Here is a 26,094-nt window from a genome sequence, read left to right as displayed (position 1 = left end):
TCATCTCCTTTGATGTCCTTAAAGTCTGACTCCAGGGCGCTGATAACATCCATTGGTGTTACTGGAGGCAGTTCCTTTACTGAGACTTTGTGACATGGGCAGGTGTCTGTTCCATCTAAGCTTGGTGTTGAACAGCCCACAATGCTCCATCCTAAATCTGTAAGGATGGCACAGTGCTTGTTGTCTTTTCCGGCTTATACCTGTCTGGGTGTTAATGCTCTGGGACAGTTGAACCCAATTAAGAGCCCAACATCACAGGTGAGGAGGGGTGGCACTTTATTGGCGATTGCTGTTAAATGAGGTCGTCTTCTTGCAGTTCCATGAGTGGGTACATGATCATGATTCCCAGGAATGCAGTCTTTTGTATATGTAGAAGGAAGATCAATGTGGATGCATGAATTGTAGCCTCTCACCCTGAGTCCAGATATCCTTTCACACTTCATGATCATGCTCTCTCCAAGCATAGTGGTAAGTTTCAGCTTCACAGCTTGGGTATTTGCTTGTAATTCATTGCTCACCCCATTGTTGATGAATGTGCTGTCACTTTGAGTGTCCAATAATGCATAAACAAGCTGTTCATTTGATGGGTCAGTGGACACCCACACAGGAATGATCATAGAAGTGCTGCATGACTGACCCCCTCTGGTGACATTGAGTGCTATTGCTGCCGTGGTTTCATCTGGAGTGCTTGAAGCTGAGTTCACAGTGGATACAGGACCTTCTCTACCTTCACGCCCTCTGTAGTTCTCATCATGGAGACAGGTGGGGTGTCTTCCCTTGCATACATCACAAGTGTGGCGGTGACGACATTCCTTGGCACTTTGACCTGGTTTTAGAAACCCATAACAAAGCTTATTTTCTTTTACATACTTTCGTCGATCATTTAAGGATTTTTCTGTGAAGTCTGGGCACTTGGGTAGTTGATGTTTGACATTTTTGCACCACATGCATGGATGTCTTGATTTTCCATTGCTTGACATTGATTTGTCACCATTTACAGCAGTTTGGATGCTGAAGTCATTGGCTTTGTTTCCCTTTGATTCCTTTGTGCTTCTTCTGTCATAGGATGAATTAGATGAGTGAAGAGCATGTAGGAAAGTAACTGGGTTTCATGCTATCTCTGCTTTGAGGGTGACAAAGTTAGGAAAGTTTTTGAAGGTGGGTAACTCTTTACTGTCCATAAGTGCTACTGTGACCTCACAATTCCAACGGGATGCCAGCCAGTCCGAAACTTTATGCATCAGCTTTCGGTTTTCTTCACAGTCATTTAATATTTCTAGGCCCTTCACATGAGGCATGGCTTGTAGACAGGCATTCAGGAAATAGGCAAATGTTCTTAAGCCTTCTGCATCTTTGGGCTGTATTTTCGGCCATTTTGACAGCTGTCTCTGAAAGCTCGTTGTATGATAAAAGGCTGACCATAGCGTTGGTTGAGCTTATTCCGTGCATCGCTGTATGCTTCATTATCATCTCTATAAAAGGTGCCTTCCAGGCATTTAGGAGCAGGGCCACTGATGTATTTCTTTAAATAATAGAACTTATCGGCCGAGGAAATACTCTTGGTCAACGAGACTTGAATGAGGCTTTCCGTTCGATGTAGTGAATTGGATCGCCACTAAACGCTGCAGGTGTTGGAATTGGGTGTCTATTTGTGGCCAAGTTTTTGTCAGCATATTTTTTTTAAAAACCTCCTTGTGTTGTGTTCTACAAACAAAGGGGAGAATGGTTGGCTTAACGTTACAGTTTTCACAGTTGTAACTTAAAAAAATAAAATAAATATTTGTACAAACCTGTCCACATACAACCAGATGTCCATTGGTGTCCTCGGCACTTTAATTTTGCCAACAAATCCCGCCTTGAAGTACAACCAAGCGTCAAGGCTTTTCTATACCTTCAGGCTTTGCTTTGTGTATTTCCCTGGCATAGAAATCAAGTATATATAGATATCAGGAAACTGGATTTGTGGCCAAATGTTAATGTCCATGGACCACTGGTTATTTGGTAAACTGTACGTGTCACTGTCAAGTCCAACTTCCTTTAATTTAGGCAGATAATCTTGCATTATAATCCCGGTTTCACTGTTTCCCCTACTAGAAGGAACCATGTTGCGGGATGTTTTGCCACTCACTGCGACTGAGGGGGTGTGTTCCAGTGGGAAAGTGACGTCAATGCATACCCTCTATCAGGTCGTAATTTCAGAATAAAAGTCCCTCAAAGCAAAAAAAAACAGGAAATACTGTAATACATATTTAAAACATTAGACCTGCAATAATATGAATAAGTGGTTGTTAAACAGGGAACTGTCTTTAGAATTAAACTTGGAATTGCGTTAGCTACAGGTATGCATTGTGCATGTCATTGGAAATGAGAAAAGGTAGGACTGCATCCGTGTCAAGGTCCATGGACAACTCCAAGTACATGGTGTGAAAGGAGAGAAACTCGTCGACTGCTCCATCTGGATCAGATACATCGCCACTGAAAAACCGTGCGACAGTCTGCATCTTTTTTTCTGCACCAGGAAGCAAATAGCATTTGGGGTTGAGCACGGAAAAAAGTGAGGCAACCTGTCTAAAGTCTGCAAATCTAGTCTTGAATTTCTCCAAAGAAATATCCAGGATTTAAAAAATATAATTCAATCTTAAAGCGACCTCTTGCATCTTGGATTGACTCATCCTCTGCATTTTCCTCAAAATATTGTTTCTTCTTTTGGGCACTTTCTTCTTGAAACTCCGCGGCCCCGTTGCTCTCCTCCGCCATCTGTTTCACTGTGCCCACCATGGCGTCAAAGGCTTCATCTGTCCATAGTTCACTTATCTGAGCTATGCAAGTGTTGATTAGACCAACAGCCGTGTTTATGGAATCTTTCTGTAAGTAGTTAGACAAAATGTGTGTCTCTTTTAACACGGTATTCCAAAACAGGAGCATTACCTTGAATTCGAAAGCGCTCATTTTTGAGAGAAGGCCTTGTGCCTCGGATGCTGCTTTCGGTGATGTATGGCTGTGATGCTGGATTCTGTCCAGCGCCTTCAGAGTTGCAGTGAGACTCTGAATAACGGCCTCCGTAGCCTGTTTCCTCGAGGCCCACCTGGTGTCCGACAGGCTGTTAAGAGTAAGAACTGTTCTGTCCAATTTCGTCTTGTCTTGTTCCTCTTCTAATATCCTAAACCTAGGGTGGCTTGAGGTCAAAAAACAATAAAGTCTCTCAAGAGTGCCGAAAAATAGTTTTGCACTATTGGAGGAACACAGCGTCCAGTAATATCAAATTCAAGTTGTGTGCGCAACCATGTATGGAGGATGCTTTGCCGGTGCAGTTTTCTGTAGCTCTGGCTTGCAGACCCGAAATGTGTCCGGACATATTTCATGCACTGTCATACGCCTGGCCTCTCAAAAAAGTAACATTAAGCCCAAGATCATTGAGCACGCCAGTCAAAATATTACAAAATGCTTCAGCGCTGCTGTCAGGCAATTCGTCAAATTTCACGAAGCGCTCTGCTGTGTCGCCCTTTTCTGGGACATACCGCAGTGACAAAGGCAACTGGTCTATTTTTGCTACATCAATGGTTGAGACGACAATAAGTGAATAGAACTTAGCTGTCTTGACCTCTTGTATAATAGCGCCGAGGGTCTCACTGGCGAGTGCCTCACTAAGTTCGTTTTGTGAGTGGTTGCAGATTTATGTCACCTTGCTGTCAGCTGGCGATTTCAGGTGATTTTCTAAAATCGAATCGTACTGGGCCAATAATTTCAGTAGCTCTATAAAGTTTCCTTCGTTTGCATGCGGGGCTACCAAACACGCGTACTCTCGGTGGCCACGAAAAGTAAGACCCTGCCGGGCCAGAAACAGAGTCACATCAACTAACCTGTGGAGGATTCTCCTTTTCTTCTCCACCTGTTCTCATTCTGCTTTTAATAGTTCTGCAATCACCGAGTTATCCTTACTGATATGATACTTGGTCATTAGATATGCTCGTTCTGCGTCACGGTGGGCTTTTGATTTTTCATGTTTATGAATCTTCTCTATTCCTTTTCTGTATGACGACAAGCCCAGATTTGGGTCAGCCCAAACTCCCCCCGCAGAGTCACTGGATTTATTTCCAAATAACCAACAACAGCAGCAAAACATGGGGTGGGCAGTCGCTGTATTGGGCAGTCACTGGCAATTAGCCTCCCTGCGTCATCAATACGTGCATGGGATATCACCCAGCATTTTTAAATACCGAAGCGGTGGAAGCGGAGTTATCTTAAAGTACATTTTGAAATTGAAAAAAAAATGGAGAGCCGAATGTGCCGCTACACTGAGGGGTGCTGTTACGGTCATGGAAGACGACACAGACGCGAGTCCAGTCGAGTGGAGCCGGTACCATGTCGTGGAAAACAGACAAGATGATGATGAAACGTTTCTGTCAGAAAAGGTTGTGTCCACATGAGCTGATTCACCTTTCTGTTATCGTGTTCTTTAAAACTCGTTCATTCCCGGGGCGTCTGGGTAGCGTGGCGGTCTATTCTGTTGCCTACCAACACGGGGATCACCTGTTCAAATCCCCGTGTTGCCTCCGGCTTGGTTGGGCGTCCCTACAGACACAATTGGCCGTGTCTGCAGGTGGGAAGCCAGATGTGGGTATGTGTCCTGGTCGCTGCACTGGCGCCTCCTCTGGTCAGTCGGGGTGCCTGTTTGGGGGAGGGGGAACTGGGGGGAATAGCGTGATCCTCCCACGCGCTACGTCCCCCTGGTGAAACTCCTCACTGTCAGGTGAAAAGAAGCGGCTGGTGACTCCACATGTATGGGAGGAGGCATGTGGTAGTCTGCAGCCCTCCTGGATCAGCAGAGGGGGTGTAGCAGCGGGGGTGGAGCAGAGAGGGTGGAGCAGCGGCCAGAGCGGCTCAGTGAGCAGGGTGATTGGCCAGGTACAGTTGGGGAGAAAAAGGGAAAAAAACAACTCTCTCATTCCAGGAAGTGCGTAGCAGTCAGGGCAGCATGGCTGCTGTGTGAAACTACCTCTGTTTTGTGTGACCTTGTCGGCGTCTGACGGTAGTGTGTTATTGTCTTCCATTCGTCCTGACAGCAATGGCGTCTCCTCCCCTTCCTGGCAGCAGTGTACGCTCTGGACCACTTCTCCAAGTCTGTCTTCATGAATTTTGTGGAGTTTCAGGTTGGACAGATGATGAAGGACAAAAGCAACCGACAGGTGAGGAAAGTTGAAGCTTAAATGGTAAATATGTGTGGTTGTTGTGTGTTACACACCAGTGTGTCCTTATTAAAGGTAAATGTGTGTGGTTGTTGTGTGTTACACACCAGTGTGTCCTTATTAAAGGTAAATGTGTGTGGTTGTTGTGTGTTACACACCAGTGTGTCCTTATTAAAGGTAAATGTGTGTGGTTGTTGTGTTATTACTCTGTTCAGCTCTTGAGTGTGTCTCCAACATGGTTTGTGATTATGCATGTAAGAGACTGTGTGTGTGTGTGTGTGTCTGTGTCTGTGTGTGTGTGTGTGCAGGTGGAGCTAGGCCGAGAGCTTCATGCTATAGCCTGCTCCATGAAGCCCCTGGGCTCCTGGACAGCTCAGAGAGGAATTCAGGAGTGCAGGGAGGCCTGTGGTGGACATGGATACCTGGCCAGTTAGTGTCTTACCCTCTCCCACTTCCAGACTCTCTTTCTCTTCATCACCCCCCCCCCACACACACTCACACACTTTAAAGCTGCTATGACAATACACAATACCCTGCTCTTATTTATTTATTTGTTTGGGGTTTTTACCCTCCTTTTTCTCCCTAATTGTATCCGGCCAATTACCCCACTCTTCCGAGCCTTCCCGGTCTCTGCTCCACCCCCCCTGCTGATCCGGGGAGGGGCTGCAGACTACCACATGCCTCCTCCCATACATGTGGAGTCATCAGCCGCTCCTTTACACCTGACAGTGAGGAGTTTCACCAGGGGGACATAGCACATGGGAGGACCACGCTATTCCCCCAGTCCCCCCCCCTTACCAGGCGCCCCCAACCGACCAGAGGAGGTGCTAGTGCAGTGACCAGGACACATACCCACATCCGGCTCCCCACTGCAGACACGGCCAGTTGTGTCTGTAGGGACACTTGACCAAACCGGAGATAACACGGGGATTCGAACCAGGACCCCCATGTTGGTGGGCAATGGCATAAACCGCTACGCTACCTGGATGCCCCAATGCCCTGGTCTTATAAATACCCCGGTCTCATAAATACCCTGGTCTTATAAATACCCTGGTCTCATAAATACCCCGATCTCATAAATACCCCGGTCTTATAAATACCCTGGTCTTATAAATACCCTGGTCTTATAAATACGCTGGTCTTATAAGGGGTGTTGCTTTTGAACTTTAATTTGCAAGGACAGAAAGGAGCTTCTCAAAGATTGTCCATTACATGTGTTGGCTTGAGGTTACAGTTGTTAGTACTTGTAGGGAAGGTCTACACAAAGACACAACACTGGTGCCAACAGCGTGGCTTCCTCACTTTCCTCACTCTACTTCACTTAATGCAGTGATACGTCTGTCCTCTGAGCCAGGAGGACACAGGTTTGGTATTGGTTAATCCATGTGCAGCTTTTCCTCACTGTTCCAATGAACTGCTCTTGGCTCTCAGACCAAGAGCTGCCTGTTGCCCTGCTCACCTCACTAATACCACTCAGTCTGACCCCAAACACTCACACCACACTCACACATGCACCTGCTCATCTGTAACCGCGTCTCTCTGCTTCCCCTCAGTGAACCGCTTGGGTGATATCCGTGATGACAACGACCCCAACTGCACATACGAGGGAGACAACAATGTACTACTGCAACAGACCAGCAACTACCTGCTCAGCTGGCTCCATACCAAGCACTCCGGTCAGTAGCCGCTTCACTTACCAACTTACGTGTCAGGGACTGTGTTCACTTTGACTCTCCTCTACAATCTGTCTTCTTTTATGCCTCCTACAGACTGTGTGGTGTCAGCAGTCCTGTCGGTTTACTGCAGGCCACACTGTGCGATGTGGGTCTAATACACCTGGTACCACATCAAGTGTGATGTGTGTAGACTGTACCATGACAAAACTACTGAATCACAGCCTACCACACAAGTCCATAAAAACGTCATCAGCGAGCGCGCCGCATCAGCGTGTCATCAATCTACGCCGCTGGTAGAGCAACATGACGCCAAGCAGGAACCCAGTCCTTTCAGTAGTCACGACGGCTGGTTTTGTTGCTCGTTGTGTTGAATCCAGGGCATTTGGGTCACAGATGCTGACAGTGTGCTTGTTTGTGTTTAGCGCCAGCAGAGATTGTGTGTGGCGTTGATCAGCGCGTCACTTCATGCTGCATTTCTATTGGTTGTTAGTAGACGCAGGTGGTAGCAGCAGTCACGTTGTGAGACGGTCGTCCTACATTTCTGAACCTGTCTTGACTTTTGTCCCAGGTCGTCTTCGGTCACAAGACCGTCATAATGGCCGTCTTTGAACCTGTCTCACAGTGAACCTGTCTCACAGGGAACCTGTCTCACAGTGAACCTGTCTCACAAGGAACCTGTCTCACAGAACCTGTCTCACAGTGAACCTGTCTCACAGGGAACCTGTTTCACAAAGAACCTGTCTCACAAGGAACCTGTCTCACGGTTGCCACATAGGACCACCGTTTTGGAGCCATGACCAAAGACATCGCCACGTGTAGTCATCTTTCATCTGAGACACCCCATCACACGGTCTGTAGGAGGCTTTAAACTTGAAAGCAGCCCAGTGAAACCCCAGTCCTCTGATGGCTTCTTAGTTTACCTGGCGGGAATGGGGTTATGTGCCTTGCTTAAAGGCAGCTTAATTGTAATAGTTGAGGGAGGGGACAGCAACAGTTAATTTAGCTAATCCAGATTTTCTCATTAGTTGAGAAATTCAGCAGGCTTCTTTTCTTTGTAGCACAAAGAGTGCTATCAATGAAGTCACCATCATTAACTTGCTGTCATGTTACACTGTAGAGAAGTCAGGCGAGGTAAGTTCCTGTTGGTGTTGCACCCTGCCAGCCCCAGTTACTGTCCTTGGTTTAACTAATAGACAGCTATCTATCTATTCTGTAGTTATTTTTAACTAAGGTTAAAGCTGTAGAATGTTCTCCTCAGTACTTCTCTGCATTCTCCTGGTTCAGCAACGTAATGCTTACGCACACCCTTTCCCTTGACTCCAGTGAAGTGCTGCTTCCACCACCATCTTCCTTTTTTCTGATTGAGCTGCTTTGTTTAATGTATTGCCCCAAGAGAAGAGCCTCCATTAGCCTGTTTCTCTTGCCCCACATGATCTCTCTAGCTAACTGCTAGACTTGCTGAACTGCTCCCTTAGGGATCCATTCCCACCTAGGTAATACTTGTGCTTTTGTAATACTTTTGACTTAAACACAGGTGGCGCGGTGGTGCAGTAGTTAGTGCGGTCGCCTCACAGCAAGAAGGTCCTGGGTTCGAGCTCCGGGGTAGTCCAACCTTGGGGGTCGTCCCGGGTCATCCTCTGTGTGGAGTTTGCATGTTCTCCCCGTGTCTGTGTGGGTTTCTTCCGGGGGCTCCGGTTTCCTCCCACAATCCAAAGACATGTAGGTCAGGTGACTTGGCCGTACTGAATTGCCCCTAGGTGTGTGTGTGTGTGTGTGTGTGTGTGTGTGTCGGCCCTGTGATGGCCTGGCAGCCTGTCCAGGGTGTCTCCCTACCTGCCACCCAATGAATGCTGTGATAGGCTCCAGCATCCCTGTGACCCCGACTGGGATAAGCAGCTTGGATAATGGCTGGATGGATGATACTCATCCTGCACCTTTTTAAAATTTATTTATTTACGATTTTTCCGGGGTTTTTTTTCGCCCAATTTAGTGGCCAATCGCTCCCTATTTTAGTTCAAACACCCACCCTCGTATGCGTTCGCCGCATACGTGGCTCAGGCCGAACCACTGCTATTTCCGACACACACAGAGATGCATTCATGTGACGAACACAAGCCGACTCCGCCCCCCTCCCGAAGACAGCGCTGCCAATTACTGCTGCTTCATCGAGTCCGTCCATAGTCGGATCTGATGGGCAACTGCATCGACACAAAGCTGATGCTTAGACCGCTACACCACCGCGGACCCTGCACCTTTAACTCTTCTGTGTTTATATTCTTTCTCTAGTTTTGCTTTTGTGCTTTTGATTTCCTGTCAGGCCACAACATAGATGTAACGTAGGAACCCAGTGTCCCATACCGTGCTACACTGCTACTCTAGCTTTGTTATGGGTACCTGACATGCCATCCAGGGACACTCAGCTGAGATGTCCACCTTAACTAAGGCATCACAACTTGAGCTTGCCTGGTAACCCAGACCTCTTAGCACATCCTGGCTTAACCCCTATGTCTGCTGTGTTTCATCTGGTTACAGACGGTGTGGGGACTGAGTCTCCTCCGGAGTCTGTCAAGTTCTTACATGATTTTAACAAGATCCTTGAGACAAAGTTTACCGCAACGACCATTGAGCAGTGTGTGGACTCTTCAGGTAGGCTTCACACAAGGACTGATACACACTGGATTCCTGTTTCTTATACAAGTCAAGTCAGTTTTATTTGTATAGCTCAATATCACAAATTACAAATTTGCCTCAGTGGGCTGTACAGCAACACAACATCCTGTCCTTAGACCCTCACAACGGATAAGTAACAACTCCCCAAAAAAACCTCTAAGACGGAGAAACAATAGGACGAAAGCTCAGGGAGAGCAACAGAGGAGGATCTCTCTCCCAAGACGCACAACACGCAGTGATGTTGTGTTTACACAATACACCATTGAAAGAGGATAGCACAGTTGTAATGGAATTATAAAATTTATGAAGAACTAGTTGGTTGCCAGGGTGTTAATTGGTGGTTGCAAATGTAAACTAAATGGTTGCTAGGTGGTTGTTAAGATAACCAAGCAGTTGGCAGTAGGGTTGGGTCCGAACTCAATACTTTTTTTATTATTATTTATTTCTGATTTTTCCCTTTTTTCTCCCAATTTAGTGGCCAATTGCTCCCTATTTTAGTTCAAACACCCACCCTCGTACTGCATGCATTTGCCAACTGCATCCCTACGGCTGGCAGTGTCGAAGGAGACGCCTCCCCACTTCCGTGACAAGGCGAATTCAGGCCGAACCACTGCTTTTTCCGACACATACACAGAGACGCATTCATGTGACGAACACAAGCCGACTCCGCCTCCTTCCCGAAGACAGCGTTGCCAATTATTGCTGCTTCATCGAGTCCAGCCATAGTCGGATCTGACGAGACCAAGGCGCAAACCCCGATCCCCCGTAGGCAACTGCATCGATACAAAGCCGATGCTTAGACCGCTACACCACCGCGGACCCCTGAACTCAATACTTTTAAGGGTAGCGACCCAGTTATGTCGATACTACCCAGTACCTATTAACATTGGATCAGATGATGTCAGATTTCGGTACCTTGAGAGTGGGTTTTGTTGTGAATGAAATAAATATTGATAAGATTCCTTATGAGCCTTTTGAAAAATCCCTCCTAGTTTACCGCTTGTTTCAAGTGCACATCTGGGTGAGAGGGTATACATCCATCAGCCAAGACATTAAAACCATCTGCCTAATATTATGTAGGTCCCCCTTGAGGCACCAGGATGCACCTGTAATACTACTTCAATACTTTTTAGCTCTTTACAATATTAGTTTGCAACAAACTCTGTTCACGCCACAAAAACGGAAGGCCTTGTGTCCTGCCTCTCTGTCATCAGTGCTGCTGGCGGCCTATAAGTGGCTGGTGTGTTTCCTCCTGAAGGAGAGCCAGAGGAAACTTGCCCAGGAGAAGGCTTCTGGAAAGACCAACTTTGAGGCCCACAATGACAGCCAGGTAAAAGACACACACACACACACACACACACACACACACACACACACACACACACACACACACACACACACACACACACACACACACACACACACACACACACACATGCACACGCACACTTGCTTAGGACAGTAGACAAGACAGTGGCTTAGAATAAAGGTAGAAAAACATGTTCTGGAAAATGTATTCTGTTTTTGACTATTTTTGTAGCTCAGTGTGTTAGGGGCAGTTGTGTCTAGGCCATAACAAGCTTGCTGACAATTCGTGCTGATGGGTAAGCCCATTTTAGCAGGGTCTACTGGAACTGGGCAGGATCACACAGGTGCTGTCTTGTTCATCTTAGTGTAACAGGTGCTAAATGTTGTTCATCTGAGTGTGACAGGTGCTAAATGTTTTTAATCTGCGTGTAACAGGTGCTAAATGTTGTTCATCTCAGTGTAACAGGTGCTAAATGTTGGTTCATCTGCGTGTAACAGGTGCTAAATGTTGTTCATCTGCGTGTAACAGGTGCTAAATGTTATTCATCTGAGTGTAACAGGTGCTAAATGTTGTTCATCTGAGTGTAAAAGGTGCTAAATGTTGTTCATCTGAGTGTGACAGGTGCTAAATGTTGTTCATCTGAGTGTGACAGGTGCTAAATGTTGTTCATCTGAGTGTGACAGGTGCTAAATGTTGTTCATCTGAGTGTGACAGGTGCTAAATGTTGTTCATCTGAGTGTGACAGGTACTAAGTGTTGTTCATCTGAGTGTGACAGATGCTAAATGTTGTTCATCTGAGTGTGACAGGTGCTAAATGTTGTTCATCTGAGTGTGACAGGTACTAAATGTTGTTCATCTGAGTGTGACAGATGCTAAATGTTGTTCATCTGAATGTGACAGGTGCTAAATGTTGTTCATCTGAGTGTGACAGGTGCTAAATGTTGTTCATCTGAGTGTGACAGGTGCTAAATGTTGTTCATCTGAGTGTGACAGGTACTAAATGTTGTTCATCTGAGTGTGACAGATGCTAAATGTTGTTCATCTGAGTGTAACAGGTGCTAAATGTTGTTCATCTGAATGTGACAGTTGCTAAATGTTGTTCATCTGAGTGTGACAGGTGCTAAATGTTGTTCATCTGAGTGTAACAGGTGCTAAATGTTGTTCATCTGAGTGTGACAGGTGCTAAATGTTGTTCATCTGAGTGTGACAGGTGCTAAATGTTGTTCATCTGAGTGTAACAGGTGCTAAATGTTGTTCATCTGAGTGTGACAGGTGCTAAATGTTGTTCATCTGAGTGTGACAGGTGCTAAATGTTGTTCATCTGAATGTGACAGGTGCTAAATGTTGTTCATCTGAGTGTGACAGGTGCTAAATGAACATGTTCATCTAAGTGTGACAGGTGTTAAATGTTGTTCATCTGAATGTGACAGGTGCTAAATGTTGTTCATCTGAGTGTGACAGGTGCTAAATGTTCATCTGAGTGTAACAGGTGTTAAATGAACGTGTTGTTCATTTGAGTGTGACAGGTGCCAAAGGAACATGTGCACATATGTTCTTTCAGTTGTTCCATGACTATTCAGGAACAATGCAAAAAAAAAACAAACAAAGTTGTACTTGCGATAAATCTCAGCAGTGTAGTGTTAACGCCAAAAGAGGGCTGGTGTTGGCAGAACCATGTAGCTGGAGCTTGTCGTTAGAGGTCATATTTTAATGAGCCAGTGTGACGGGGTGAAAGTGACTTTGTTCAGTCAGAGGGTCCCTAAATGAGAACCTGTGTGTTTGTGTTTGTCCCAGGTGTACTACTGCCGTTCCCTGTCTGTTGCCTACATAGAGCACACTGTTCTGCAGAGGTTCCACGACTTCACCTGTGACCAGAACACACCCGATGACCTCAGACCAGTCCTAAAGAAGCTCTGTTCCCTCTACGGCCTCTGGACCCTCAGCAACCACATGGCCACACTGTACCAGGGTCAGTCACTTCTTACTCTGTGTAACATAACACAACTAAGCATTAGTATAGTGACAATGTTATCATCTTGAACTTTTTCAGGAATCGGGAATCAGGAACAATGTATTTGTCATTTAATATCATGTGCTACGAACACAAAAGAAACGAAATTCTGTTTCCCCAGCCCACAGCAGTGCAACACAAAAGACAAAAACACATCCAAAAACCTCCAAAAACAACACCACCAAAAACATACAAAAACAGAGAGAACAAAGCAAAAAACAAAACAAAACAAACCCAGCCAACTACACAGTCCACCTAGTGCAACACAGTCCAAAAACTGCACCGTCCAGACAACGAGCGCCAGCCAGGATGACTGTGGGAACTGCCGGTCTACATGGGCTAGCAGTTAGCCTAGCCTGCCCCACTTCTGCGTCCCATCAGACTGCCCTCGGTGTTTCCTCCTCAGGCGCAGCTCCAGGCAGGACCATGGTCCCTGGGCCCATCGGCTGCAGCAGACCAGGCTCCCCCAGCCAAGCCAACTCCAGCCAGACACCTTCGACACACCTCCCCACACTCCACACGACAACACAAATGCAGAGGCAGACAATAACCCTGCACAGGCGACGCTAGGCGAGGCTGCCGCCAGACCACCTCGGTGTTTCCTCCTCAGGCCCACAGGACACTGCAGACCAGGCTCTCTCAGCTGATCCAGCACCAGCTCTCCCAGCCAAGTGAAATCGACAATCAAAATAAAAATTTCACACGATGACACAAACCTAGACGTGGACATGGACAAAGACACTGCATAAATGATACTTCTTCCCACACCGGAAGCATATAAACAAATGTCTGTCTCGTTACTGTCTGTCACCAGCTGTGGAAAAGCAATTATGATTTAGTCAAAGAAGTTGAACGTTTACTGGATTATTGAGCATGCACCGAGAACACAATAATGATTTAGGTCTTACTCAGTTCATGAAAGCCTTAACCTCCGGAAGTGACTACCTTTAAAATAACGGTGTTAGTGGATACTTTCTGCAAACTAAACTTGAAGCTGTGTGCATGAAGCGTGACAAGAACAGACAGGTTTTACTGCAGTGTGGTTGGTCCAGCAGACAGGACAGGCAGAACTTTCTCTTTTCAACGAAGACAGCTAATTAACACAAGGTGGCAGTGGACATTTATTGTGCCAACAAGCAGTGATTAACCCACCAGGAGGAGAAGGCGGAACTTCCTGTCCAGCTGACCAGTCTGAGAGAAACATCGGAGATAATCAACTAGGGAAAGATCAAATTCAGACAGACAGTGGAAGTGTGCTACTTTTAGGTTCCACACCCAGGACGATGAGTGTACTGGTTCTAGTGAGTCTGTGGTACCACAGCGGTGAGCAGACAACACAGGAATCAACATTTCACCACAAAGGCATCAGGCCTTCCCAGGTAAACTTCTTCCTTTATGGCAGGCTTTGTTCAAGCCTTTCAGCCTGCCAGTCTTGGTAGTGCACAAAGACCCCTTTCCTTGTACACACTGCACAGGCTGCTTCCATAGCATCAGCTGCAGACACACACAAGCTGAAAGACACACACAGGCTGTCAGTGGACAGAGCTAACTACATAATGAGAGGACGGGGCACCTCGTTGTCCCAACTGACTGTTGGTGTTTGTGTTACTAATAATGTGGTTCTTTTAGTGTGCCAGCTTGTGGTGTTAAAGGCTCACTTCAGTCACATGCTGCTGCAGTACAGTAAATACAGTAACGCAATGGTTTTAGTCCAACATCGTGTTGGGGTTGTGTTTTTGACCTACTGGTCATAGAGCACAACTCCTTGTCATGTGAGACTCACAACACCATGCCCAGAGAGTGTGTACTTCTACTTTGAAGGTGTGTGTGTGTTATCCATGTATTGTAATTTCTACACTTACAATTACAGATAAGGACTAAGGACTTTTAAAAAATAGAAACAAATCCAAACATGAACACCAACCACCACTTTTATTAAACAGATTAATAGATGTATTACAGAGGAAACAATGACATGAATTGAATTCTGCCATAACAGGCTTGAACACCACATGCTGTGAATGCACCTGCACAGGCTTTTCACTGTGTGATGCTTCTTCAAGTCACCGTCCACAACCAGTAAAATAACCAACGGTGATCCATGGCTAATCAGTCACCTCCATTATCATTTTCTCCTGATGTGAAAACAAGCACTACTTTAAACAATCCCCCCCCCTTTTTTCCCCAAATGTACTTGGCCAGTTACCCCACTCTTCCAAGCTGTCCCAGTCACTGCTCCACCCCCTCTGCCGATCCGGGGAGGGCTGCAGACTACCACATGTCTCCTCCCATACACGTGGAGTCACCAGCCGCTTCTTTTCACCGAACAGTGAGGAGTTTCACCAAGGGGACGTAGCGCGTGGGGGATCACGCTCCCCCCCCCCCGAACAGGCGCCTTGACCGACCAGAGGAGGCACTAGGGCAGCGACCAGGACACACACCCACATCCGGCTTCCCACCCGCAGACACGGCCAATTATGTCTATAGGGACACCCGACCAAGCCGGAGGTAACACGGGGACTCAAACCGGCGATCCCCGTGTTGGTAGGCAACAGAATAGACCGCTACACCATCCGGACTATGAACTACTTTAAACAGTTCTTTGCTTCAGCTGAGCAGCACATGTTGGTTTGTTTGGTTGATTTCTGTAACCGGAGCCAACAAATCATTTGACTGACTCACCAGACTGCCAGTCAGAAACCAGCGTCTGGGGAAAGTGAAGTGTTTGGCTGCCGAGTCGTGAATAAGAGTTTATACATCCTCCCTAAGGATGCTAAGATTCTCTTATATGAGCTCATACATAAACATGCATGCCCTCTGAGATGGAAGCAAGCAAGCAAAATTGTATTTATATAGCACTTTTAAAAACATACAGTTACAAAGTGCTTTACACTCTGTACACAAAAAATGAATACATACATAAAATAAATTGAATGATTATAAAAACGTCGCATTGGAAGTAACAGACCAAGCTAAAAAATTAAACAAAACAGAAGTCAGGGGTGGGAATCTATAAAAAGGCTTGCCTCAAAAGATGGGTTTTTAGAAGCTGCTTAAAACAGTCCAAAGATTCAGCGAATCTAATGGATTGGGAGAGATCATTCCAGAGGCTTAGGGCCAAGACTGCAAAGGCGCGGTCACCTTTTGTTTTTTAGTTGGAGTGAGGGACGGATAAAAGACCGAGGTTTGAGGATCGGAGTGGTCGGGGAGTGGAATGAGGAATGAGAAGATCAAAAATATAACTGGGGACAAGATGTATGAAATTACATAATGTATTCAATAAGATCTTATAAGTTGTTCTGAATTTTACAGGAAGCCAATGGAGGGATGCAAGAACAGGGGTAATATGGGACCTATGGCTAGTTCTAGTTAGTAATCTAGCAGCTGCATTCTGAACCAACTGCAGACGATTTAAAGTAGCTTTGTTGAGACCAGAGTAAAGGGAGTTACAGTAATCTAGACGGGAGAAAATTTTTTGATATCCTTAAAAGACAAAATATTTCTGATTTTTGAAATATTTCATAGCTGAAGAAAACAGGATTGGACAAGCTTAGTAACATGGTGATTGATTTTCTGGTCAAAGATGATACCAAGATTTTTAGTGGTAGGTTTGACATTTGAATGAAGTGGACCAATAAATTGATCAGCTGCAGTGGCAAAGTTCTCAGACCGATTAAGAGAACTTCAGTTTTGTTGGGGTTTAAATGGAGGAAATTAAGGGACATCCAGTCTTTGGCAGCTAAGCAATCATGAAGGGAGGACAGTTTATTCAGGTTATTGGGTTTAGCAGAGAAATAGATCTGAGTATCATTGGCATAACAGTGGTGTGACATGTCTTGAAAGTGACTCAACAAATGACCCAGAGGAAGCATGTATAAAGAGAAGAGAACTGGCCCAAGAACAGACCCCTGAGGGACTCCACACTGTAGGAGAGCTGACGAGGATACAAGATTGTTAATACACAGAAATATAAAATATCTGTTTGTCAGATAAGAGCGAAACCAGTTTAATGCTGTACCAGAAATGCCAACCCAGTTCTCCAACCTATCAAGTAAGATGGCATGATCGATGGTATCAAAGGCAGCAGTTAAATCTAGGAGAATGAGAATAGTGTATTCACCTTTATCGGCATGCATGAGAATGTCATTGGACACTCTTAGAAATGCAGTCTCAGTACTATGCTTGTGATGAAAGCCAGATTGAAATTTATCAAAAATTTTATGACCCTCAGTCAGCTGCAGGATTTGGTCTGCAACAATTTTTTCAAGGTTTTTGGGTAAGAAAGAAAGTTTGGAAATCGGTCTATAATTCTCTACCCTGGCCGGATCAAGGGAGGTTTTTTGAGGAGGGGCTGAACACAGGCAATTTTAAAGTAGTCAGGTACAGTCCCAGATGTGAGTGAGCCAATGATAGAAAGCAGGCAGGGACCTAAACCATGGAGGATGGATTTTAAAAATTTTGTTGGAACTATATCATAGGGACTGGATGAAGGACGCATGAAGTTTACAGTATTGACAAGGAAGTGAAGAGATACAGGAGAAAATTCCGACAGCTGAAAGGGGCGGGGGAGGGGGAAACAGTGGGGGTAAAATTGGACCTTAGACCATCGATCTTGTCAAAAAACAAAGAATAGAAATGTTCACAGTCGTTAGGAGAACAGGCATAAATAGTAGGAAGAGAGGGATTCACAAGCTAATTGACAGTACTGAACAGAAACCTAGGGTTATGTTCATTATTCTCTAGTCAGAGAAGTAAGCAGCTCGTGCATCTTCAATAGTTTGATTGAAATCAGAAAATAACTCCATGTGGAGTTGATGAACTTCAAGAGCAGATTTTTTCCATCTGTGTTTGGACTTCCTATATTCCCCTCTTTTTTGACGGATGTTTTCATTGATCCAAGGAGTAGTGTTAATAACTGGGACAGCCCTGGAAGTATATGGAGCCGAGAAATCAAGGGCAGATGTACACAAATCATTAAACCAACTAACTTGGTCATTAATGTTGGCGAAGAGTGGCGGGCAGCTGGCCAGACTGGAAAAATATCTAGAAAACATGGCTGCTGACTGCTTATTAAAGATGTGAGAATTAATTATATGTTTCTGGGGTAGTGTAGTAGGTAGTAAAGAAGCATCAAATATAATACATGTATGGTCAGAGACAAAATCGATCATATACAGGAAATTAAGAGACAAGTCCAGGGTGAAAACTAAATCAAGGCTGTGCCCACGGTTCTGTGTGGGGCCAGTGACATGCTGCACAAGGTTAAAAGATTTAGAAATGTTTAAAAAATCGATGACAAATGAGTTAAAAGGATATCAATATGGGTGTTAAAATCACCAACTATAATGGCCCTATCAAATGAAAGAACAAGAGAGGACAACAGCTCAGAGAATTCATTAAGAAAACCTGTAGATGAATTGGGGTGGGGGGGGTGATAAATAATTATACAGCAAATGGGGTTGTCACACACAATTTTAAAAGTTAAGACTTCAAAACTAGTAAAAGAAACAGAAGTAAAAGGAACACAAGTGTAAAGGTTCTTAAAGGCAGCTACTATACCCCCCACCAGGACCTGTTAACCTGGGTGCGTTCAGAAAATTATAGCTGGGTGGGCAGAGCTCCACTAGAGGGAGCACTCCCCAGGTTTAATCCAGGTCTCAGTAAGAAATAGAAAGTCAAGGTTGAGGAAGTAATTAAATCCTGGAGAATAACAAACTTATTTGACATGGACTGGGCATTTAAAAGAGCAAAACAATTTGGACAAGTGGCTTAGTGGGGCTGGAACCACTACAGCAGACTTATCAATGGCCTGACAGTTGAAGACACACAGTGCAGAGGGTAGTGGGTAGTAAATCGTGGCCTAATCCTAGCAGGAATATTGTAAGAGCCGTGAGATGAGAGAGGACTCAGCTTTAGAAGAGCTGGATTCCACAGGGCAGCAGTGATCATGACCTGGAGACTTAACGTTCTATGTAACAAAGGTATTTTTTATATATACCTGTGGGACTAACCTGGGGGACTGTGACAGTGGGTGTAAATAGTCATCCATGAATACCAGACTGCACGGCGTAACGACAATTGGCCGCTAACATGCGGCTACCCAGATTGTTGGGGTGGATACCGTCTCTTCTAAAGAAGAAAAAGCGTTCCCAGAACAAATCAAAGTTGTCAATGAAGCCCAGATTATTAGCCCTGCAGGTGGACTGGAGCCAAGTGTTGAGGCTGAGGATTCTGCTGAAGCGCCCTACTCCACGGGCCACTGTGGGAATAGGACCGGAAATAAAGACAGATTTTCCAGAAGAACTTAAAAGCTTAAAGACCCTGATAAAATCCTTTTTAGTTAGTTCAGACTGCTGATAGGCTGCGACGTTGGTCCCCACATGCACTAGGACTCGGTTGGTAGAGGATGGCAGTGAGCTAAGAAGCCCCGGGAGTTTAGCCAGGATGGAGGGGACCGTGGCACACACAACCTGATGCATTTGAAAATGTACAGAGAAAGCACTTGAGTCACCCCATCCAGTGGCTGGTTGTATTTCCAGTCATCCAGGGGAGGGGATCTTACTGGGTTTAAACAAAGGGAAGGGTTCCCCTTTACCACACCACCCAGTAGCTCTTATAAGTCGTTCTGGTTTTACTATAGTCTTTTATCTCTGAAGCACTTCGAGATCTGTCTCTGCAGATGAGAAGCGCTATACAAACTCAATTTATTATTATTATTATTATTATTATTAAACACTGTGATGCTCTCCCACAGGTGGGTATTTCTCAGGAAGAACGCCAGTGGAGTTTGTCCAGGGGGCCATTGTCAACCTCTGCTCCCAGGTACAGAAAGATGGATTTGTTTTTCATACTGCTGTATTTCTGCCCATCACAGCTGCTGTCTCTGTGCCCCACCTCTCTGCTCTGTGGACCTGCAGCCACATGCTTCATCTGAGGAAGACTCCAGGAGAGCTTTAGATCTATACATGATGTTAGTGTTCAGTGTGGAGATGTTTCACCATCCATCAGGATGGCTTCTTAGTTGTGATGCTGGGTGAACAAGTCTCACTATAAATTCCTCTGGTAAAGCTGGACCACCTGACACACACCTGACTCACTCCTGACACACACCTGACTCACTCCTGACTCACACCTGCCTCACACCTGACAGACACCTGACTCACTCCTGACTCACACCTGCCTCACACCTGACACACACCTGCCTCACACCTGACTCACACCTAACACACACCTGACAAACTCCTGACACACACCTGACACACACATGACACACACCTGACTCACTCCTGACTCACTCCTGACTCACACCTGCCTCACACCTGACACACACCTGCCTCACACCTGACACACACCTGACACACACATGACACACACATGACACACACCTGACTCACACCTGCCTCACACCTGACTCACACCTGACACACACCTGACACACACCTGACTCACACCTGACACACACCTGACTCACACCTAACACACACCTGACTCACACCTGACACACACCTGACACACACCTAACTCACACCTGACAGACCTTCACTGCACACATTCTATGCTGTACTTTGACTGCAGCCTGATATGTTAGCAAAGGAAGTGTGTGCAGCATACAACGCTAAATGTTGCCATGTTCAGCAGCTATAATATCACTACTGACTTTATCTTGACGCACACCACAACAACCTTATGTTTTGTTGTGGATTACTCCTTAACTTTGACCTGGTGAGTTCTGGAACTACAAAAGTAGACTAACACAATTATGTGCGGTCAGGCTAGGTGGGGTAGGCAGTGCCTATCCTGTGATAATTTAACCAAGATAACCACACAACACATCAAACTACAAGTATATCAAAATCTCACTCGAGTTACAAGTATTCTGTGATATAACACCCCCCCCCTTTTCTCCCCAATTGTATCCGGCCAATCGCCCCACTCTTCCGAGCCGTCCCGGTCTCCACCCCCTCTGATGATCCGGGGAGGGCTGCAGCCTACCACATGCCTCCTCCCATACATGTGGAGTCACCAGCCGCTTCTTTTCACCTGACAGTGAGGAGTTTCACCAGGGGGACATAGACTCACACTATTCCCCCCAGTTCCCCTCCCCCCGAACAGGCGCCCTGACCAGAGGAGGCGCTAGTGCAGCGACCAGGACACATACCCACATCTGGCGTCCCACCCACAGACACAGCCTATTGTATCTGTACGGGTGCCTAACCAAGCTGGAGGTAACACAGGGATTCAAACCGCTGATGCCTGTGTTGGTAGGCAACGGAATAGAGCGTCACACCACCCGGACGCCCCCAGTAGTTCTCATGTGATAGTGTTTTTTACATAGTTTTTGTTTGATTTTTCTAGTTTTAGGGTGTCTCCCCAGCTGCTGCCCAGTGACTGCTGGGTAAGACTGGCTCCAGTATCCCATGACCCCGACTGGGCTAGTCAGCTGAGACAATGGACGGACGGGTAGTTTTATATATAGTAGAGTCACCCAGTGACTGCTGGGTGGGACTGGTTCCAGCATCCCATGACCCCGACTGGGCTAGTCACCTGGGACAATGGACGGACGGGTAGTTTTATATATAGTAGAGTCACCCAGTGACTGCTGGGTGGGACTGGTTCCAGCATTCCATGACCCCGACTGGGCTAGTCAGCTGGGACAATGGACAGATGGCTAGTTTTTTCGTAGAGTTGCCCAGTGACTGCTGGGTGGGACTGGTTCCAGCATCCTGCGACCCCGACTGGGCTAGTCACCTGGGACAATGGACGGACGGGTAGTTTTATATGTAGTAGTTTATTACACGGCTCTGTTGAATACTCGAGTCAGACTGGTTAATTACAGCGTTCTCCAGTCTGTTTTTTCTGAGTAGCAGAGCGCCGCTGGGAAAAATAGACCGTTGGTATGGATCCAGTTCTCATGGACTAACAAATCTAATGGACTATTTTTTTTTCTTTAGCTGAAGCAATAAAATCCTGGTTAAATCAGTAAAATCCTGGTTAAATCAGTAAAATCCTGGTTAAATCAATATTTTGGGTGAAGTCGTTGATTTAATAGAATAGAATAGAATAGAACAGTCCTTATTGATCACTTTGTACATACATACAATGGAATGTGTTCTCTGCGTGGGACCCAGCATCCTAGCTGTGTAGCTAGCAGCAGTGCAGCTGCAGCGCCCGGGGACCGACTCCACTTCTTCTTTCCACTGCCTTGCTCAGGGACGCAGGCAGGAGTATGAACCCTAACATGCATGTCTTTTTGATGGTGGGAGGAGACCCACGCAGACACGGGGAGAACATGCAAACGCCACACAGAAAGGACCTGGGACGGCCTGGGTTTCAAACCCAGGACCTTCTTGCTGTGAGGCAAAAGTGCTACCCACTGGGCCATGTGCCGTCCATTTCTTTAGTAAGCAGTTGTGTAGTAGGTGGGATGTTGTACAGTGAAGGGGTGTATGTGGCATTAATGACCGGCTTGCTGTGTACATGATTCCTACATAGTCAGCTACAGAGGTGGCGCTCTGGTGTCCTGCATGGGTGCTGGTGACTCGAGTGGTGTCCAGGGCAGACTGAGCTTTTCCCCAAGGTAGAGAAACCTGCAGGCCGTGGTTTGATACCGGTTGCCCATCCCAGCGTCTGGCGTTTTTAACCGTGAGACAGGGCCGTGGTCTGTTGACCTGGGTGTGAGGGTCTCATGGACGCTGTCTTTCTGCTGTTCCTTTTCCTGGTGCTCTTTCTCTCTTTCAGTCTGAGTGACCATCTTCTTGCTCCAGGATGACGTTATGAGCTTCTACTCCTTTGTCCACAGGCTGGCGCTAACACTGACTTGTTCTTCACAGTTCCTGTCTGCCTCCTTCACTTCCCTCACGTCTGCCCCTTTTCTCTCCATCCCAGCTGAAAGACGAGGCCGTGGCACTGGTGGACGTCATCGCTCCTCCTGACTTCATTCTCAACGCTCCAATTGGCAAGGCCGATGGCGAGGTAAGGACCTCACACCGAGAGAGAGAGAGGGAGAGAGCTGAAGGGAAAAGAGGTCTCCTATCAGCCGGCCTATCCCAAACACATCCTCCCCCCACACATCACATCCTCCACCCACACATCACATCCTCCCCCCACACTATCACATCCTCCCCCCACACATCACATCCTTTGCATCATCAGTCTGAGCAGCTGTGAGGCTGTTTTGCATCATCAGTCTGAGCAGCTGTGAGGCTGTTTTGCATCATCAGTCTGAGCAGCTGTGAGGCTGCTCCAAGCAGGAAAAGTGACAAGCGGTCAGAATAATGCAAGCGAGGCAGAAGTAGAGGGCACTCAGTTCAAGAGTGAAAGACAAACAGAAAGAGCATGAGTACAAAGAGGTGCCACATGTAAGCAGTCTAGTGGGCAGTCCTGACCTCCAGAGCCAGACTAAATGGGTGAGACATAAGGCCTCCTTATGCCTTGTGTATGCCTTGTTTCCAAAGTTCAGAGGAATCATTGGTGTTACCTACGCCCTCCTTGTCATGTCTCCCTCCACGCTGCAGCTGTATAAGAACCTGTGGTCCACGGTGATGCAGAGCAGCAACGTGATGGAGCGTGCGGCCTGGTGGAAGGAGTTCTGTGCAGACAAACCTGTGGTGGGATCCCTCCGTGCCAAGCTCTGAAGCCCTGGATGGACCGTTAGAGAGCCCTGCAACATAATCAAACCAAATTCCTCCTCTTCATCGCTCCATCCTCTCAACAGCTTTACCCCTGTTGAGGAAAAGATGAGCAGTGTTGTGGATACTGACCCTGATTGAAGACGTTAGCAACTACAAAGGATTAAGTCTTTATTCAGATTAACAGTTTAACATTTCCAATTGCCTTATGATGAAGCCCGCAGTGGTTTGAAATCTCACATGAAGTTGTTCTACTCTTCATTTTAACTGCTGAGTCGATATTTAATTCTTGATCATTTTTGATGCCTTGGAAACAAAACAGCCCAAAATAAAGAGCTCGAGTTTTAGAATCAACATGTCATAATTAATAATGATATAGGCTCCAGCGATAGGCTACAGCGTCCCGCGACCCTGAGAGCAGGTGAAGCGGTTTGGTTAATGGATGGATGGATGGACGTCATAATTAATTGATGTGAAATTTACATTTAGCAGACATTTTAATCCATAGCGACCTGCAAGACTCAACTGAGATATGAACATCAGCACCTGGTTTTATACAGCGCCACATAGTGGTCACAGCCAGGAGTCCACGCCATGTCCCATGCATGTAGCGATAGTGCCTCACACCATCCAGGTAAGAGACGCACACTACGACGTACATACACAAAGCCACATGTTGTTAGCAGACATCATGTGAAGTGACGTGAGGGTAGCAGGAGGACACAGCAGTGGACATGATGACACCAGTGTCTAAGAGAGGAGGACACAGTAGTGGACATAATGACACCAGTGTCTAAGAGCAGGTGGACACAGTAGTGGACATAATGACACCATTGTCTAAGAGAGTAAGACACAGCAGTGGACATAATGACACCAGTGTCTAAGAGCAGGTGGACACAGTACTGGACATAATGACACCAGTGTCTAAGAGAGTAGGACACAGCAGTGGACATAATGACACCAGTGCCTAAGAGCAGGTGGACACAGTAGTGGACATAATGACACCATTGTCTAAGAGAGTAGGACACAGCAGTGGACATAATGACACCAGTGCCTAAGAGCAGGTGGACACAACAGTGGACATAATGACACCAGTGTCTAAGAGCAGGTAGACACAGCAGTGGACATAATGACACCAGTGTCTAAGAGCAGGTGGACACAGCAGTGGACATAATGACACCAGTGTCTTAAGAGCAGGTGGACACAACAGTGGACATAATGACACCAGTGTCTAAGAGCAGGTGGACACAGCAGTGGATATAATGACACCAGTGTCTAAGAGCAGGTGGACACAGTAGTGGACATAATGACACCATTGTCTAAGAGAGTAGGACACAGCAGTGGACATAATGACACCAGTGTCTAAGAGCAGGTGGACACAGCAGTGGACATAATGACACCAGTGTCTAGGACAGTCAGGGTGTAACAGCAGTAACACATGTCATCAGTAGTGTGAAGTGATTCATATTAGCTGGCAGCGTCCAGCAGGCAGTTGGAAGAGTCTTACTGGGAGACGTGAGGACGAATGCAGATGAGGAAAGTTTTCTGGCCTTTCTTGAAATGAGCAAAAGAAAGAAAGACACTTTATTGTCATGTACAGGTTACACTGACTGTGTCTCTGTGTGTAACCAGAGCAACCAGCAGGGCGGCTGCAGCACCCGGGGACCAACTCCACTTCTTCTTTCCACTGCCTTGCTCCGGGGCACAGGCAGGAGTATTAACCCTAACATGCATGTCTTTCTGATGGTGGGAGGACACCCACGCAGACATGGGGAGAACATGCAAACTCCACACAGAAAGGACCTGGGAAGAGCAGGGGTTCGAACCCAGGACCTTCTTGCTGTGAAGAACAGTGCTGACCACTTGGCCACCGTGCCGCCCCGTTTTTTTTTTTTTTAAAGAAGCAAGTACGTGACTCTTCTCAGTTGGCTCAGTCGATGGACATTTGTTTAACTGTCTCTGGTTTAACGAACAAAACCAAAGTATTGTGTTTTCAGTCTGTTCGGAGGGATGGAACAACAAGCAGGAGTACGAGTCCAGAAGTTGCTCTGTTTGTGTTACGTAACAGATGAATTCAGTGTCTGTAGGTCGACTCACAAACCTCTCTGCTAATTACTTTCTGTCATGTCGGTGACAATAAATCAGGAATCAGGAACGTTTATTTGTCATTTCATTCCAAGCACCTGCACACAGGCGCACACACACACACACACACACGAGACGAAATATCATTTCCCACAGCAGTGCCACACAAAGACAAAAACACACATCCAAACTACACAAAATATATATATATATATGTGTGTGTGTGTGTGTGTGTGTGTGTATATATATATGTATATATACACACACACATATATACATATATATGTATATGTGTGTTTGTATATATATATGTATATACACACACACACATATATACATATATATATATGTGTGTGTGTGTGTATATATATATGTATATATACACACACACACATATATACATATATATATGTGTGTGTGTGTGTGTGTATATATATATATATACACACATATATATGTGTATATATATCGTGGCTCTCTTGGACAGTGAATGTTAACGCGAATGCCAGGATGACTGTCGGACCTGCCG

The 26,094-nt window shown here is 46.1% G+C and overlaps 1 protein-coding gene across 3 annotated transcripts in view; it reads left to right on the top strand.

Annotated features, from left to right (window-relative positions):
- The window catches only part of LOC130130425 (peroxisomal acyl-coenzyme A oxidase 3-like), a 57,121-nt gene extending 31,493 nt beyond the window's left edge, over positions 1 to 25,628 (top strand). For all 3 annotated transcript variants that reach the window (XM_056300131.1, XM_056300132.1, XM_056300133.1), the window contains 9 exons: positions 5,064 to 5,186; positions 5,495 to 5,615; positions 6,740 to 6,862; positions 9,395 to 9,508; positions 10,747 to 10,862; positions 12,636 to 12,810; positions 19,607 to 19,674; positions 22,738 to 22,824; positions 23,367 to 25,628. In XM_056300131.1, the coding sequence (XP_056156106.1) occupies positions 5,064 to 5,186; positions 5,495 to 5,615; positions 6,740 to 6,862; positions 9,395 to 9,508; positions 10,747 to 10,862; positions 12,636 to 12,810; positions 19,607 to 19,674; positions 22,738 to 22,824; positions 23,367 to 23,486 (1,047 nt within the window). In that variant the 3' untranslated portion in view covers positions 23,487 to 25,628. The remainder of the gene's footprint in view (positions 1 to 5,063; positions 5,187 to 5,494; positions 5,616 to 6,739; positions 6,863 to 9,394; positions 9,509 to 10,746; positions 10,863 to 12,635; positions 12,811 to 19,606; positions 19,675 to 22,737; positions 22,825 to 23,366) is intronic.
- Positions 25,629 to 26,094: the final 466 nt, after the last annotated feature.

The sequence above is a fragment of the Lampris incognitus genome, chromosome 20, assembly GCF_029633865.1.
Source record: "Lampris incognitus isolate fLamInc1 chromosome 20, fLamInc1.hap2, whole genome shotgun sequence".
NCBI lineage: Eukaryota > Metazoa > Chordata > Actinopteri > Lampriformes > Lampridae > Lampris > Lampris incognitus.
This window is presented reverse-complemented; position numbering and strand designations above follow the sequence as displayed.